Raw genomic sequence first — 17,417 nt, forward strand, 5'->3', positions numbered from 1 at the left:
GTGTGCTCTGTCCGAGGTGCAAGACTTTGTATTTCCCTTTACTGAATTTCATGAGGTTCCTGCCAGCTTGTTCCTCCAACCTGTCAAGATCCTTCTGGATGGCAGCACTCCCTTTCTGTATATTGACTGCTCCGTCCGGTTTGGTGTCATCTGTAAACTTGATGTGGGTGTATTCTGATTCATCATCCAGGTTGTTAATGAAAATGTTAAATAGCATCAGCCCCAGTATTAACCCCTGAGGAACAGAACTCTTAACTGATTGCTGGTTATGTTTTGATCCTCTGAGCCTGAAGGTTCAGCTAGGTTTTTGTCTGCATTGCATTCTACCTGTGCAGTCCACACCTCCCAGTTTGGCCACAAGAACACTGTAGATGACTTGGAAACCTTGCTAGAGACCAAATGATATTAACTGCTCTCGCCTCCTCAACAGAACCCATCATTTTACGATAGGAGATAATCAAGTAGGTCAGGCGTAGTTTGCCCTTGGTAAATCCATGGTGGCTGCTCTCGCTCACCTTCTTGTCCTTCATATGCCTGGAGATGATTTCCAAGGGGATTTGGTCTCTCGTCGCCCCAGGTACTGGAGCAAGACTGACCAGCCTGTAGTTCCTCAAATCCTCTTTCTTGGATGGAGAGGAACTTTGGAAAAAGCTCTTGCTCTTTTCTTTTGGAAGAAGCTCTTGCTTTTTCTACTTATTGGGGAACTCCCCTGGTCACCATGACCTGTCATTAAAGGAGATGGTGCACAGAGCAATAGCTCTAGCTGTGTAGTAGTTCGTTTGAATGAATGCTAGAGGAGAAGTCGTCTTTTAGTAGGTGGCTGCTCAGTTAAAAGCTGCTTAAATCTGATCAAGGCAGGAGTCTGTTATTCGCTTCTGTCTTGAAATTTTGATTGGGATGAAAACGTCTCTTTGTTTCTTGTCCTGCATGTGAGACTTGTAGTTACAGAGCCCGAAAAAATTGTCTTGAAAACTGCTGGTTGCTGTTCTCATGCAGATATCTGTTAAAAGCTACCACTTTACCAGTGTATCAGGAGTATTGTAAAGCATTCCCCCTTGTGGCTGCTACCTGCCGTTCCATCAAGCTGTAGTTTTTCTTTAGGTTACCAGCAGACACTGTGTATCAAAATATTATTTATTAGAAAAACAGGAAAAGAATTATGTAAAAAGTATTCAATATTTTATATGAAATAGCTCAATAAATCTTAACTCATGCATTATTTTAAAAACACCAATAAACAGTGATATATTTACCTCTTAAACCATTTTAAGCTTGAACATACTTTGAGCACTAGTATTCTTGTGTACTTATTGTCATCTTCCTTTCAACTTGGACAGTGAAATCAGTTGGGTACCATGCTATTTTTTGTCTATAGTTTTATTATTAAGGATGTGCTTTACTGTGCTACTTTACTAGGGTTGTGGTTACTGAAGGGAAGCATTTTGAAGCAAGTATTTCACTGTTAAATCAAGTATTTATCAAAATGCTACAGCTTGCTTTTAAGATGTAAATTTTAAGCCAAACTAGAAACTGTTTCTATTTTAAGTTTTACTTGTTTTCTTTATGCAGTATTATCATGGAAGGTGTAGTAATTCGCACTTAATAATTATGTGATTTTTCTGTAGTACAATATTAAATATAAAAAGTGTTGTGTATTTTAAGGTTCTTGACTTCTCAAATTTAAGTGAAACATAGACTTAGTTAATGTGGGTTTGGGTTTTTATTTTATTACTAAACTTTTATTTTCCATGCTTTCTCTATACTGAAGCAATCAAGCTATTTGTATGCTGGAGAGACGAGAGAAACCGACTCCAGATATGTTTGGAGAACTACTACAGAATGCCAGCACTATGGGAGACCTGCGAAACTGTCCAGTTAGTATCCTCAGTTTTCCTTTGGGGGCGGGACATGGACAGGACAGAAGACGTTTAGTAGATTACACTGATGTGTACCCTCAACTCATGAGCATTTTCAAGGTTTAGCTCATCATAATGATAAAAAGGGTAGGTAAGAGAGTCATCTTTGGGTTTGAATTCAGTACCTCTTTCCTTCATTGAATAACTGAGGAAAAACTACTGATGTGGAGTTCTTTGACTAGACAGACACAAGTAGTGAGAACAGGAATAGACATAGTGTTTGGATGGAAACTAAAAATGAATGTTTCAGAGAGTTAGAAACCACGAAAAAAGGTGATGAGGGGGAATAAATTGGAAATGCTTACATTGCTGCCAGGGAGTGGCCACACAATCCATTCCTGTTCAAGCTTGTGTTGCTGCTGGAAGTACCTATCATATGTTTGCTGTTCAGCTTCACTGAAAGTTGGTGAGGCTTCCAACACTAGCATTACGTGAAGCTGCAATCATGCTGCTTTCATCCTATGATGAAAGTTCTGGGATCTTACCTAAAGAAATGGAAATGACAAAGAATTTGGAGGCTGTATGTTTTTATAGGAGATTTCTGTATGTTGACAGTGGTTTTGATTAGCTAGTCTTTTTAGAACAGTGTTCCCACGGCTCATCCAGTTTCTCTGGTGATTATTTCTGTTGAGGGTAGTGTGCTTCATCTGTAATAATAGCATGAGAAAAGAAGTACTTATTTTTTGTAAAATCTTTTCAGCAGTACCATGCTATGGCACAGATAGCAGAATTTTGTACCAGTCACTGTAATCACGTGTACAAGATCGGTTGTTTTGCCTGGATAAGCTTCCATTCAACTTCATTACTACCTTTCAGTTGGAATAAATTGAACTGTTGACCAAACTGCTGGTCAGTGTTGCATACAGCCAAAATGTTGGTCAGAGGGAGAGAGAAAAGGACTGCCACTTCCCACTGTCAGAGAATATCCCAACAGTGAAGGGCTTATAGGCTACACAGTATATCTGCAAGAGCTATGCCAAAGGCAGGAATCATCACAGAAAATTTGAGGGAGTATAGGTTTGTTTTTCTGAGTGAGGTTTGCTGTTCAGCGTGTGGGAGATATTAACCGGAAAGTGTAGGCTATAGTTCTTGTGAGTGATGACTGGCGTTTAACTACTCAAAAACAATTACTGCAATGTCCAGTTGGTAGTCACAGGCTATTCTTAAAAATGTTCTCTTCTGCTACGCAGTAAAAGTCTGATAAAATTCAGCTGAATTAAGTCCATTTATCAGTTGGGTAAAGAAAAATAAAATTTTTTCACGTAAATAAAATAATAAATATAAAATTACCTTTTTTTTAATCATAAGGGCTTGATTTCTAAAGCAAGAGTTTGATATCTTGTTCTGCCTTTTAATTTGAGTGTGTCCAGAACCAGGGCTTTAGGTAAGTATGCAAGAAGAGTTATCATCAAACTTTTTTACATATTGAGTAATAGGTAGGGCAGGAAACAGCTGCATAATTGCTGCTTCACGTAATGCTACTGTTAGATGCCTCACCAGTCCTCAGTGAAGCAGTACAGGCTCTAACAGGAATGGCTTGTGTGCCTATTCCCTGGGGGCAGTGTAAGTATTTCCATTTTGTCCCCCCCCACTTTCTGTAGCTTATAACTCTGAAACATTCACTTTTAGTCTTCATCGAAATGTTATTTTCTTTTTTTGGAATATTGGCAAATAGTGGCTCATTTATCTGAGTAAAAGAAATAAAGATATTGTATTGTTGTTTAAAAGAGTCATATGAGTCTAGCTATTTAATAACCAAAGCACGGGAAATTTAATAGAAAGACATTCTTTGTCAGGGTGAGCTGCTATTTAACTGTGAAATAATCGGTTGGATAAAAATGCTTACTAGTACTTGCTGCCCCTTTATTTTTCTATTTGGGAAATTCTTCTATTCAGGCTTAGCTAAGGGTGGCCTAAAAGTCACGTAGGGAGGCTTTTTATCAGGATGCCATATTCCTCCTGTCTTGCAGAAAATGCTGATGTTAGCTAGCTGAAGCGAAGACGACAATTTAAGAGTAAGATTTGTTTGTTGTGAGGCAGTCCACAGGAATGCTTGTACTTTGAATGACCCTTGCAAAATATGTGTGAATATAGTAATCTTAAATGTAGATATGAGATTTTAATATTAAATGTCACAGTCCTCTACCTGTAAAATGATCCGTCTTCATTGCCTTGTTGTTAAGCTCGTTTCTTTCTGTTTTTTTAATTTTTCATTTTTGTTTCTCATTGATAATTGGGACTGAAATTCTGGCTAATTTTCTAGATTGCCATGGGGAAGAAATGCTTTATGATGTTTTCCCTGGTTGTAGTGTCAGGAATTATTATATCCAATTGTGAAACTTGTCTCTGCAGAGATGAGAAACTATTCTCAGTATGAAAATGTTTTTTTCTGGAATCTTGCAGAGGTACCTTTATGACCTGCCACAAGGGGAAACTGAGTGTTGCAAAGGGACTTTGTTATAGTAGTGTCGTGTGTTGTCCCGTCCCATGTCCGTCCCGCCCCCACCCCCCCCAAAAAAAAAAAAAAAAAAGGTAATGCACTGTTTGCTAAAATTACAGTGGTAATCTCTTAATTCAGATGGTGAGCTTTTTTCATGATGCTTTAAAGATGCCCACAATTCCAACAGGTGATGGATTGGAAGGACCACTGAGAAATGTCTTAGCTTTCCCAAGCAAGCTTATCTCTGAGAAGTACTCTGGCTAGAGAGTGAGGGGAGACCAGCCAGTCAATAAGCACTGGCAGTTATTTAAAAAACAAAAAAATGGGAGGGGGAAGGGAAACAGGAAATAAGAAATGAAGACCTGCTATAGGTTAGTAAAGCACCTCTTATCCTCCTGATCTTCCAGCTGCTGCTCTCATATTTATATGAATACTGACCTAACTATCCTAAGATGAGATACTTGAGGTACCTTGTAGAACAACCACCCAATTTTAACAGCAAAGCAGCACCCTGAAGGTTTTTCTGACACTGTCATATAAAGGATCAGTCTCTGTAAATATGATTTTTTTAAATCGGAGATTCTGATCAAAAGAAAGTGAGCTTTCCCTCCAATTCCTAAGAATGTTTTTGGGATCTTTCATGTATGCTTGTTTATAAATAAGCCTACTTTTGCGCTATACCTTTTAATCATTATCAGTAGTATGAGGAAGAATCAGCAGTGTTCACGTTAAAGCTTGTGAATACCAGATAGTCTTGATAACGCTCCTCATCTGTGACATAGGAAGCTCATATCTTGACACTGAGCATATTATATCTGCTGTGTTTCACCACCACCTCTTTGGAAGCTGTACTTTTGAAACTGGTACTTGTTAGTGCCTTGCCCTAACATAATAAGAGAAGGATTATATTCCATGTTTTGTTTTATTTAAATCCTCAGAGCAACTGTGGGGAAAAGATCCGTATTCGTCGTGTGCTGATGAACTCTCCACAGATCATCACCATTGGCTTAGTTTGGGATTCGGACCACTCTGATCTGGCTGAGGATGTGATTCACAGCCTGGGCACTTGCCTTAAACTGGGAGATGTGAGTTTTTTGTACTTTGACACTACCTACAAACACAGTCTTTCTCATGGTAGTCTATAGTAGTGGATTGAGAAAAGTAAAAAGTCGCTGTCTTTATCTTTTTGGTGTCCATAAAAAGAGGAATAGAGGGCAGATCTGAGGATCTGTTTCTGGATGCTTCACAAAACCCGTAAAAGCACTAGTGTAGTTGCATATTCTCGAATTTCTGAAATGACTGAAAATTAAAAATTACTCCAGAGAACAAAGCTTGTCTGAATGAAAAAATATTTTCAAGTGCAAGGAAATTTTGCTTTGGGGTTTGTGCTGTTTCTATGAAAATACATATGTACTCTTTCATTTTGAAGAACAGAAGGTTTTTCTTTTTTTTTTTTTTGAAGACAAAATGTAGTTTGGGGTTGTTTAGTGTTTTGTTGTGTTTTTTTTTTTTTAACTTTAAATCCTCTTTTCTTTGAAGTGTGTGGTCGTAACACTTAAGAGTTATTTATAACTGAGCAGTCTCTGAGAGATGGTGCCTGGCACTGTGTGATTGAATGATAGATTATATTAAGTAGTGTTTGGGATCCAGAGGTTTGTCCCCTAGAGGATTCACTTCTTCTATGTTAGCTGATGCTTTAGAGCTGGATTATTGGTATACCAAATTGTAGCTGTGTCTTATTGTAGCATTGAGTTATTACATTAAAATAATTTTAAAAAAAAAAAGTACATAAACATATATTAAAAAAAAATGCATTGGCCAGTGCATAGTGTACCAAAATTAGCACAAGTTAATGGAAATGTGGTTATGAAACGGTGTGGTCCTTGCATGGTAAAGCAGTAATGCACTAAAAAATTACTCCTGTGCATTTTTAAATAAACCAGGGTCAACTAAATAGAAAACAATTTTTTCTGTGCTGAATTCTTTCGACCTACTAATGTCTTCACTTCATCTTTTATGTGGTGGTGTCATAAATTTGTCTTTGCTTAAGTCAGAATAAATGCCAGTTGTTCACTGTCAGAACTGCTTTGTTTCTACAAAGCAGAGAGGAATGAATGTTTTAAACAGTATTTGATATAATCAGCAAGCCTGACGCAGAGAATACAAATTTTCAGAATAGAACCACACTTCGAATTCTGAAAAGGTATTATATCGTTGTTGTAAATGTCTTCCTCAAAGTACAGCCACAGTCTCCGGGACTGACTCTTGAGCATCTGGTGAGTTGGTAGGAGTCTGTTCCTGGTCTATGTCACTGGGTTTGCTTAAACATTGGTTAATTACATAAGTATTTATTGCCTTGTTTTCTCTGTCTCTTGAAGTAAAAACCTGACACCTCTCTATAGTACTTTGAGGTCTTCAAACGCAAAGCAGTATGTAAAATTCTGGGCATTTTATTAATTTCTCCTTTCATTTTTCTTACTTCCCTTCTTGAAGCTCTTCTTCAGAGTAACTGATGACAGAGCAAAACACTCAGAGCTGTATTTGGTGGGAATGATCTGTTACTATGGAAAACACTATTCTACCTTCTTCTTCCAAACTAAAATCCGCAAGTGGATGTACTTTGATGATGCTCATGTCAAAGAGGTGAGAAAATAATGTTTAGAAAAATAATCTGTTAGAAATGTGTTAGCTACTTGTGTGTAGATCCATACTGTTTTCTACAGACTTCGAGAAATTTTGGCTATTTTTCCACTCAAGATCCATAACTCTGTTGCTCCTTTTTCTGAGCAAAGTAAAGCATTCTCAAAAAAACTTACCGGAAATCTCAGAAGCCCTATTCTTAGTTCTGTTGTGTTGGCTTGCTTTTATGCTGTTGTTTGAAAACCTGCAGTTTGCTTGTGCGCACAGCTAACATACAACTCTTTCCCTTGCTGACAAGCGGTATAGCTATTTAGTGCCTGCGTTTTGAGTTCTTTGTTGAAGTATCTAGATGCCAGTCTTCCCTAGTGGTTGCTGCCAACAACCACTGCTGCGTCTTCTGTTAGTGCTTCCCTCCCACCCCTTTTCACCAAGCATGAGGTCCTTGACATTAAAGATACCAGTGCTGGGATCTTGGCACACTGTTATTACATCCCATTAGTTTGTTTGCCATTATTTCACACCACTGTCCTTTTATTCCTTCTAGTCATGGAAGCACAAAGGTGAGAGAGGAGAATTTTCTCCTGTATTCGTGCCAAGCATAGTCTCAAAGGGAAAGCTCTAATCCTTGCATTTGTTCAGCCACATTTCTCTGCAGCAAAACTTTGCCAGTATAGGTACTGCAGTGCTTTAGTAGAATACTCATGTGTGGAGCACATTTGTTGGAATAGATGTCCAGTGTATTAGGTGAAACCTGTATTAGTACATGGGGAAGATTTTTTAGATTAATATAACTATGAATTATTGCCTGGCCTATCAAAATGCTTGCAGAGGTTCTGTAACAGCAGAAATATTCACACACCAAAGTGATTAGCTTAGACTTGAATTTTCTGTCATGCTGTTGATGTCTTTTATTGTTCATTTTGTTTAGGCTGATGGATGGATTAAGAAATTTTGTTAACAAATTCTTTTTTTTTTTTTTTTTTTTACTGATGCAAAGTTAGAACATTTCAGAGGATGAAAAGCTTTTTATGGAAAAAAAAAAATCTGAAAGGGAAGGATTATTTTTGTAGTCTTATTTTTAGCAGGAATTGTAATTTGTTTAGCCATGAGGTGGTGAATACCTTGATTTTAGTTGGGTCGGTTCCAGGGTATTCAAGGGTGTGTTCTTGACCAGCTGGTGTCACAAGTGGTACTTTTTTCTCAAATAAGGTGAATCTCAGAAAGAGGAATGGAAATGCCAATTTTGAGACAGTTTATTTTCAGTTACATTTTAGAATTCTTATCTCTTTTTGATGTGTTTTCCAACATGTGACCAGCAGTCAAGAGTTTTCTTGGTGAGTCCAGTTCAATGCTGGATATAGGAGTTAAAGAATGTTAGTGGAAAATGAAACTCTGAAAGAAGTATGAGGGGGAAAAAAAGAGAGCTTATTATAGAAAATGGTGACAGAAGACCTTTTTTGTGCTTTTTTTTGTTTGTTTGTTTTTGTTGTTAATTCAGATTGGTCCAAAATGGAAAGATGTTGTGACAAAGTGCATTAAGGGTCACTATCAGCCTTTGCTGCTGCTGTATGCAGATCCGAGAGGAACTCCAGTGTCAACACAAGACTTGCCCCCTCAAGTGGATTTACAGCAATATAGCAGGACTTGCTATGATAGCGAAGACTCGGGTAAGCAGTCTGGACTATATGCCTTATACCTTTATGCTGTAATGATGCATGTGAAAAGTTTTTCTTCTGTTTTGGGTGTGGTTTTGTTAGCAGGGGTCCTTGTTGCTTGTCAAAGCTGATCTACAATTCTGAAGAGGACTTCCAGTGTTCCACCTTTGAACCTCTGTCTCAGTCCAAGACTCTGTTGATTGTTTGGGTAGTAATCTTTTCCAAAAAGGTTTGAAGAAAGAAACTGGAAAAAAAAAGTAAAGGACCTGTTGTGGCATGGATGTAGAGAGGAACAATAACTGATTACTTCAGTGTCTGAGTTCATAAATCCATCAGCAGTTTTAACAGGAAGGGGAACAAGAGCAGAGATGCACGAACACATAAAAATTAAAGGAAGCTGCAGAATTAAACTCAGGAGGGAAGTTAGGGTGAAAAAAACATTAAGGAAACATCATAAATGAGTCTTTGCTAGGATGGTGAAGGCATGTGGGGGGAAGGGGAAGAAAACAGTTTTATTAAAAATAAAAAATGAGAGAGACAGAATTAGTGCAGCTTATCTTCAGCCTTTGGCTTGTCTTTTACTCAGATAAAGCAGTGCAAGAGAGATGAATTGATTTGTGGGAGACCAAAGGGGAAGGGATTGGCAAAGGCTAATGTCCATAGATCATGTTTACTTCTTCATTTTTCGTGGTCTGTTTTGCATCAAAAAAGATCTACAACTATAGATTTGTAGCACTTAACATCACAGAGGCCTTCAACACATTGCTACTTCCCGAATTCTTTGTATTAATGGTAGTCCGTTGAATTAGAAAGGTATGTCCAAATAAGGTGCTTCAGAGGTTAGAACGGTCTGCTCAAGATATCAGTAGTGGCCTGAACAGGCTGTTGGTTTACTGAAGTTCTGGAAAGTTTCAGACATCTAGTCACACCATTGGGGATTGAGGACTCATTTAAAGAGGAATAGATAAATTCTGAGAAAGATATGCAGTTGCAATCCAGATAGAGTGAAAATAGAGGCTGGATCTAAGTTTATATTGTTATGGCTTTGCAAAAGAAGATTGTTTCTATTTTTGGATGTTTGCAGAGAATATCCTGAATTAGAGACAGGTTTATAAGTTGCCAAGAACAGCAAGGCGAGACTAAACCCAGAAATACAACCTTTCTTCCAGGATTTTAGCCTATTTATACAACTGTAATTCCAAGAATATTTTATGGTTTTCCTGGCCAATAGCTAACTTTATGCTTCCTGGTCAATGAATCTGTAGAGAACATCTGCTGTCTCCTTATTTACGTGCTGACTATCTACCAGTAATGAAATAAATCTCCAACTCCTCTTAAAATAAATGCAAATAAAAACACTGGTAAGACGACCTTAAATTCTCACTTGACAAGATGCCTTGCAATTTATAAACCTGTCTTCCTGTTCTGAAAAAAATGGGAAGTCTGGAGGAGGGAGAGGATGACCTTCAGTGCTATATATCAGTTGTGAGCGCTTCTACAAGCTTCAGGTCAATATACGCTGTAAATTTGCCTTGCTGTTCTGCTGGTTGATCTCCAGGAAATACATAGATAACCCTTCTGCTCATTGTCTCTGCAGTATCTAATATTACTGTGTTTTAAAATGCCTTCAGGAAGCTGAATACAAAAACATATATTTATAAAGGTGTTTCCTTTTAGATAAAATTCAGAAGGCTACAGTGAGTAACTTGCTCTTTCATTTCAGAAACACTTGGTGAGTCCTCAAGGCTTATTCCTGTAGTCTGCTGTGTTCAACATTGATACCAAGCTCTTAGAGAATTTGTGAGATACTGTCTCACAAGTGCCAGGAGAAATCATACCCTATACATTTTCCTGGCAAATAGAACTGAATTATTCTCTAGCCTTGTTGATAGCCAGAGTTTTCTACTCTAATACACTTTTTTCAGAATGGCCTTTTTGTCTCTTGCTAAGTGTAACTACAGCTTCTCCTGGATTCCTCGGTGTTATCAGATATCCACAGCCCATAATTCAGAAATGAATAGAAACTGCTTATTCTTAAGTTGTTAATCACAATATTGTACCTGAACTTTCGTCAAGGGAATCTGATAAATGCATCTAATCACATCAAGATCTGATGCTACAAATTATGGAGGAAAGATTGTTAAAGGTGCCGGTATGAAACGTTATGAAGCTAAGTGCAAACAACTCCTCTTAATGTTTTTGATTTTTCTGTTGAATAAAGACTTCAGTTTACAAATTATTTTCTAGTACTCAGTTCCACAGCACTGATTTCTGTTGCCTACATTGTTCTTTCTGTGACTGTCATCTCCATTAACAGCTGTATTCTGTATTTCTTTAGACCGATAAGACTTTTAACCAGTAGGGAGGTGGGGGGAAGTTTCTGATTTTGGAAGTTGTTAGGCATCCTTAATGAGAACATCAAATACAGGACTTGCTCTCACCGAAAACGTGAAGTTCCCTCAGGCTGAGTGTTTGCAATTAAACATAAGAATTACTTTCTTCTTAAATTTCTTTTTTCTTCGTTAATTTCTCCACTGAGGAATGAGTATGAAGTTAATATCCTGTATATTCAGGAGTGTATACATCACATACATAAAATGGCCAACAGTCTTCAAACTGTTCAGATTTTTTTATGTACTTCAGTAGTGTGGGAGGAGGTGGTCTTTTTCTCCTCTTTTAATGAGTTTAGGAATTACTCTACTGAAGTTGAATCATGATGCTTCATCCTTTTCAGTATCCCACTTGTGCAGTGGACCAATGCCAGTTTCTTGAGAAGGAGCAGGTACTTTATACTGAAGTTATATTATCTAAAGTAAAGTTTTACTAGATAAGCTTTTGATTCATAATAGATGAAATGTGTTAATTATTATAACTTGTGATGTTCTTGTTACCTTATTAATGTTTTGTACTTGACTAATTTTTTAACTTCGACTTCCCCTGAAGCAGTGTATTGCATATTTTAATTACACTTGATGGTGTCGAAATTTAATAAAGAATAATTTCAGTGTGGTACTAATGTGTACTTTCAGTCCAATGGACGTAATTTTGCATAATAAAAGGAGTTGATAAGTTTGGAGTTATTGGAGAGAAAGAAATAGTTTTGCAGAAGGAGTGACACTCTTCCCCCTTCCAAAGGAGAGGACCTTTCCCATAAGTCTAGCGTCCATGAATCTGAGTTTGTATGTTTGGTACTCTGTTTTTCTGTTAACTTTTGTGTAGTTTCCTCTGTTCCATTCCTGTTTTCTTTTTTTAGCCTCTCCTGACCTTTATAATAGCCCCAAAAGATTGAAATTTGACATTGCTTCCTTCCCTAGGGAGAGAACCTTCCATCTCGAGTGATACCAGGACAGATTCCTCTACAGACAGCTATCCTTATAAACAGGCACACCATGAGTCTGTGGTCAGTCACTTCTCCTCTGACTCGCAGGGGACGGTCATCTACAATGTGGAGAACGATGCAGCTTCACAAAGCAGCAGGGACACAGGTAGCAGATACCATTATATCTGTGTGATAATTGTCATTAAATGTGATGACTGCAGTGGATTCCAGTGAAAAATCTCTATATATACAGCCTATAACAGAATAGTGAACAGTGTTTAGTATCCTGAATGTTTTTGGTTTGTAATGAACCATTGGCATTCACAAAAATAAGCTTAATTTTAAATGTCTTGTTGGCTTTTGTAGACTTGTATCTAGCCAGACAAACATTTACAGACATGTTTTCTGTAATACACAATCCCACCTGCACTCTTTGTTATATAATTCTGTAAGTTCGAGTCTGCTGTACAGTGCCATTGTGCAGTTTGGTAAGTGTTGTGTGTGCTACTTACTCATCTACGGGCAGTTACTTCATTTCAGGAGTTGCAGCTGTCTGGGAAAGGTGCTTTCATCACCAGAATCTCCCATACTTGAGCACTAAGGACTTTCTATGTAAGTGGGCGTTGGTAGTATTTACTGCACCAGGGAGGAGCATAAGGTGATTTCCTGCCTATGCCATGGAAGCAAGTGAAGTGAGAATCTGCAGTGAGAAGACAGCCTGTATATATGTTCCTTCGGGCAGCTGAACAGTCTGCCTGAACACTCTCTAGCTGAAAAGATGTTAACTGGAATTCTAAAGGCTTAGATCTCCTCTATTATTCATGTCCAGTGACCTTAGTCAACCTGTTTCTGCATACAGTACTAACTTCTAACATCACTTCTGAAAAAGTAGCGCATGAGTTAAGGACAGACTTCTCAAGCTTCAGAAATATGATTTTGCTAAGTCTGTTTGAAAAGTTACTTTATTGTGCCTTAAATAGACTTTCTGAGAAGACACAACAGTTGCATCAGCAACTGTTTGTTGCAGCAGTGTCAACAGCTATCATACCACTTTGTCCTTTTAGTTGCAAAACAGTCGCTCTCTTGTATTGTGACGATATATGTGTATTTATTTCATTTGAAACAATCTATGATACAAATATTTTTCACATCAAAATCTGGAAAAAATATTTCAAGTTGGTTTCCTTCAGTACTTCACTCTTCATCAGAGGTCCAAGTAACTGTAATACATGGCTTTAGATAGCCTGACAGTACTTTTAATGTTTTAGCAAATACTTAGCACTGTAGGTTCCAGTCATAGTCCTAGGTAGAGCGTGAGAAAGAAGGGAAAGTTGGAGCAGAATTTCAGTGATGAGGGAACAAAATTTATGTTGACCTTCAGAGTACGAAGACGACAAAATTGAAAATGCTAGTGGAATATTGTTTATAGTCTTCAAAAGTGGCACAGAGTTTATTGCATTAGATTCCTCCCTGCAAAACTTGCCATGCAGAAGTCAGCAGAAAAGGGAGGGTAGGGGGATGGCTACAAACAAGTAAGCATGAAGCTCAGCATGTAACCTTTTGTTCTGTCATTTTTAGTGATTTTTCTCCTTTTCTTTTTCTTTCTTCTCCTACTGATTCTATCCTATGTTATTCCCTTCAGCCTAGCCTGTCTCACCACCTAAATTCAGTTGTCCTCATCTTCCCTGATTCAGCCTTAGCTGTAGTCAGTCTGTCCCCTTAGCTAGCCACCTGTCTGGGCATTTCCCCTTTTTTTTAACCTACCCAAAACCTTTCCAAAAAAGTCAGTCGGCCAACTCGCACAACTGCTCAATCATCAAATGCTGATCCGTGGGGCTATAAAGAAGCCATCCACGTTGACCTGTCAACTGAATCGTTGTGGGCAAGAGCAGGATTCTTCATTTAATGGCCATTTACCCACTACTCCAGCCCAGAAAATTATGGACCCTATCCCACATCGTCCTCCGGGGAAAGACCACCATTGGGTTGTATGACCTCAGGCACCTGGGTGCTTCAGAATGGGGGCATGAAGAGTGGCTGCATAAGCCCTCTCTTGCTCCTACCAACCTGTGCTGCTGAGAAAACTGTGCGTATTCTGGCTGCCCTATTCATGCAACTGAGATTGCAGTGGGAGGGAGTAGGGGGCGTTCTGTCTTAATGTGTTTGATTTCATTCTCTTCTCTAACATATTCTTAGACATGCACACAACCCCTACAAAAACAAACTTTTCCTTTGAATATCACTGCTTATGAAGCCATCCCACCTCTGGAGGATGAGGTATTTAAGTGATACGTTCAGCAAGAGACACCTATTAAGCATATGACTGGGCGCTCAAACAGAAATCCTGGCTTGTTATTTTAGTGAATTAAAAAAAATGAGTGTAAAGTGTTAGCTAATATTCTTGGGATTGTAATTCCTATATTCATGCATTATGTTGGATTTAGTCTTTGTTCCAGAGGGTCCAGGTAAAGACAACAAAGCCTGTGTCCTGCAAACCTTTGATTCTTGGCATCTCCTCCATGGCTATTAAACGTCCAGTGACAATAGGACAGAATTTGCAATTTATGAAAGGAGAAAATATTTATGCAAAGCTAGCAGCCTTGATTCTACAAGGCTAAGTTGGGCTCTAATTAGTCTACTCAGACTCTAAGCTAGCTCCAGCAGCACGAAGTATCTTTAAATAGTTTCTGTTACGGTACTTGAAGGATGTTAACCAAGCACTCCCTATCAGGTGGAAAAAACTCTGGGTGGAAAAATGTTTAACTAGAGAAGTTGTACACTTTGAAGTGAAACATAAGCCTCTTCTATCTTGAGGGGAGCCACTACAAGGTATAAGATAATACTGTTCTTTCAGTCCCTAAAAGATGTGAGACAATCCATGCTGTGAAGGAAAGAAAATTCTCCCAAAGCACTGACTCATGCTCAGTCACCTAAATGCTGCACATCTTCTATCTTCACTGCCAACATTTCTCTTTTACTTCCTTAATTTCTTTTATTTTATATAATCTCCTTGTTTCTAAAGAATTTGGCTACAAAATCACTCTCCACTTTGCAAATGAATAGAAATGCGAGTCTTGTGTAGCTTGCTTTTTTGTTGTTTGGATTCCTTCCCACTCATTTATTGTAGTATCTTTGTAGCAATTGTAGTTGAAGTGAATTATTTTTTCAACTGCTGAAGGTACAATTTTATGTGTAAAATCTGCTTTAAATGTTGTTGATTTTCATGTTAATTTCTAGAGAAGGGGGAAGGCTCAGAACAGCCAGCTATGCAGTCTGGGGGCTGTTAATCAGCTATTGGGTAGTAGGGATTTTCCTTCCCTATCATCCTATGCAAGGTGAAAGTTGGTGATATAAAGGCTAGAGAAAAGTCTTTGTAGCTTATTCATAAATTCCCTTCTTATCCTGCATCTCTGCTTGGGACTACTCACGTGAGTAAAGCCATGCGTGTGTTTGTGCTTGCAGGTTTAGGACTGTGAATGTGTGAGAACCATAAAATTAAGAAAAGGCAATACAGAAAACTTGTGATGTCAAATACTCTTAGCTCACATTTGATGTGAGGAAATGGGGAATAAATTGTGTGCAAGAGACAATGTTATCACTCAGACACATGAGCTGTAGTAAGGGAACGTCGTCATGTGCCAGCTGATCCATGTTGATGGTTTGTGTGTATGCTCTTAGCTTGTGGCAGACGTGAATTAGCTGGCTTAGCCCTTGAGAGCCAGCTGAGCCTTCTTCAATGTAGACTAAGCTAACTTAGTATTTGCTACAGGTGAAGAGAGTGCAGATGGATAGTTAGTGCAGAGCAGCTGATGATGTGCAGTAATTTATTATTACATGGTAACTCATTCATGTGTTTGAGTCTTCAGTGAACAGAGTAATGTCAAGCAAGCTGTCCTCAGGAGTTTCATGTTCATGGCCATTAAAACTGAGAAAGTATTCAGACAGCAAGAAAGTGGTGTCCTTAGACTATTAGAAGACAAGGCAGAGTCAACTTTTTCCTCTCCCTGTGGATGAGCTCTCATTAACCAGAGTCCTTGGAGGGGCTGTGTTGCTCTTTTATGACCTTAAGAACAGAACACCCTCCCCAAGACAAAACCAAAAACTTTTGGATACAGAAACTTACCCAAACCTGCCAGTTAGCATTGGAGCATCTGCAGCTCCTAAGGAGCAAGAGAGCCCTGCCGCTCTTAGTGCGCAGAACACTTGGTCCGAAGGCTCTTGTCATCTCTACTGTATTCTTCTGTCCTTCCAGGGCACCTGACTGACAGTGAGTGCAATCAGAGGCATGTTTCCAAAAAGGGCTCACTGGCAGACCGCAAGAGGAGTTCTAGCCGGTCTCGGCGAAAAGGAGATGAGGCTCAGTCATCAGGATACCACAGTGAAGGCAAGAGATGTTCCTTTATTTCAAATATCAGTATCTCTTTCTGCATGTTTTTAAGATCCTCAGTGTGTACATGCATTTCCCTCCTTGTTTCTTACATCTTTGTCTGTATTTTGCCTGTCTCTGCTTTTTTTTTGTTTGTTTGTTTGTTTGGAGGGTGTTGGTTGGGGGTTTTTTTAATTTTGTTGGGGTTTGTTTTAGTTTGTTTTTTACTTTTCAAAGTCTGCATGCAGATGCTGCACGTAGCGCTGCTGGTTTAATCTGAAGTGATTTTTTTGGCTTTTGCTGTCTCTGTAAACTGCAGGAGAAACCTTGAAGGAGAAACAAGCCCCCAGAACTGCCCCCAAACCATCCAGCAGCACCAGCAGGCTGAGGGAATTTAAAGAGACAGTGAGCAATATGATCCACAGCAGACCACAGCAGATTTCTCAAACCATTCAGAATTCCCCTCGTGGAGGGAGTAGTGTGGATCAGGCAGAAACACGACCCTCAAAAAGCCTGTCTGTACGCTCTCGAGACTGGGAAGTGGAGAGTACCAGCAGTGAGTCTAAATCCAGTTCGTCTAGCAGGTACCGGCCAACTTGGAGACCCAAAAGAGAGTCTCTGAATATAGACAGCATCTTCAGTAAAGACAAGAGGAAACATTGTGGCTACACTCAGCTTAGCCCCTTCTCTGAAGAGGCAGGTAAGAGTTTGAGAAGAAAGATTTATTTCAGCATGTGTGGAATTTATAATCCTCCACTATCCAGTTTTGTTTAAATAAAGTACGAAAGTGAAATTTTGAACGTGGCATTTAGATCAGTGGTGAGTCGTGTCCTTGAAGGCTAGTTTCTGTGTGGGTATTCATGTTGCATGTATGATACTTCTGTTTGCTTTCTCTGTGCTAAATGTCCTAATGTAAGGAAATAATAAGGGAAACTTTACCATCTGCGCTCCTTAAATGAACATAGGGTTAGACTGCTAAGTGTCTGGAAGTTCATCCCTTGGAATGGCCTTTTGTATTGGTCTGGGTTTTTTCTCTGGCTCATCATGGTGTTTTTGCATGACGGCTCAGACTATGGTGCGG

At 38.8% G+C, this 17,417-nt stretch overlaps 1 protein-coding gene across 7 annotated transcripts in view; it reads left to right on the top strand.

Moving 5' to 3' along the window:
* The window catches only part of USP54 (ubiquitin specific peptidase 54), a 108,243-nt gene that overhangs the window by 71,374 nt on the left and 19,452 nt on the right, over positions 1-17,417 (top strand). For all 7 annotated transcript variants that reach the window (XM_076338514.1, XM_076338512.1, XM_076338519.1 and 4 more), the window contains exons 7-13: positions 1,769-1,874; positions 5,295-5,441; positions 6,850-6,999; positions 8,495-8,663; positions 11,966-12,136; positions 16,223-16,354; positions 16,656-17,036. In XM_076338514.1, the coding sequence (XP_076194629.1) occupies positions 1,769-1,874; positions 5,295-5,441; positions 6,850-6,999; positions 8,495-8,663; positions 11,966-12,136; positions 16,223-16,354; positions 16,656-17,036 (1,256 nt within the window). The remainder of the gene's footprint in view (positions 1-1,768; positions 1,875-5,294; positions 5,442-6,849; positions 7,000-8,494; positions 8,664-11,965; positions 12,137-16,222; positions 16,355-16,655; positions 17,037-17,417) is intronic.

The sequence above is a fragment of the Aptenodytes patagonicus genome, chromosome 5 (assembly GCF_965638725.1).
Source record: "Aptenodytes patagonicus chromosome 5, bAptPat1.pri.cur, whole genome shotgun sequence".
Taxonomy (NCBI): domain Eukaryota; kingdom Metazoa; phylum Chordata; class Aves; order Sphenisciformes; family Spheniscidae; genus Aptenodytes; species Aptenodytes patagonicus.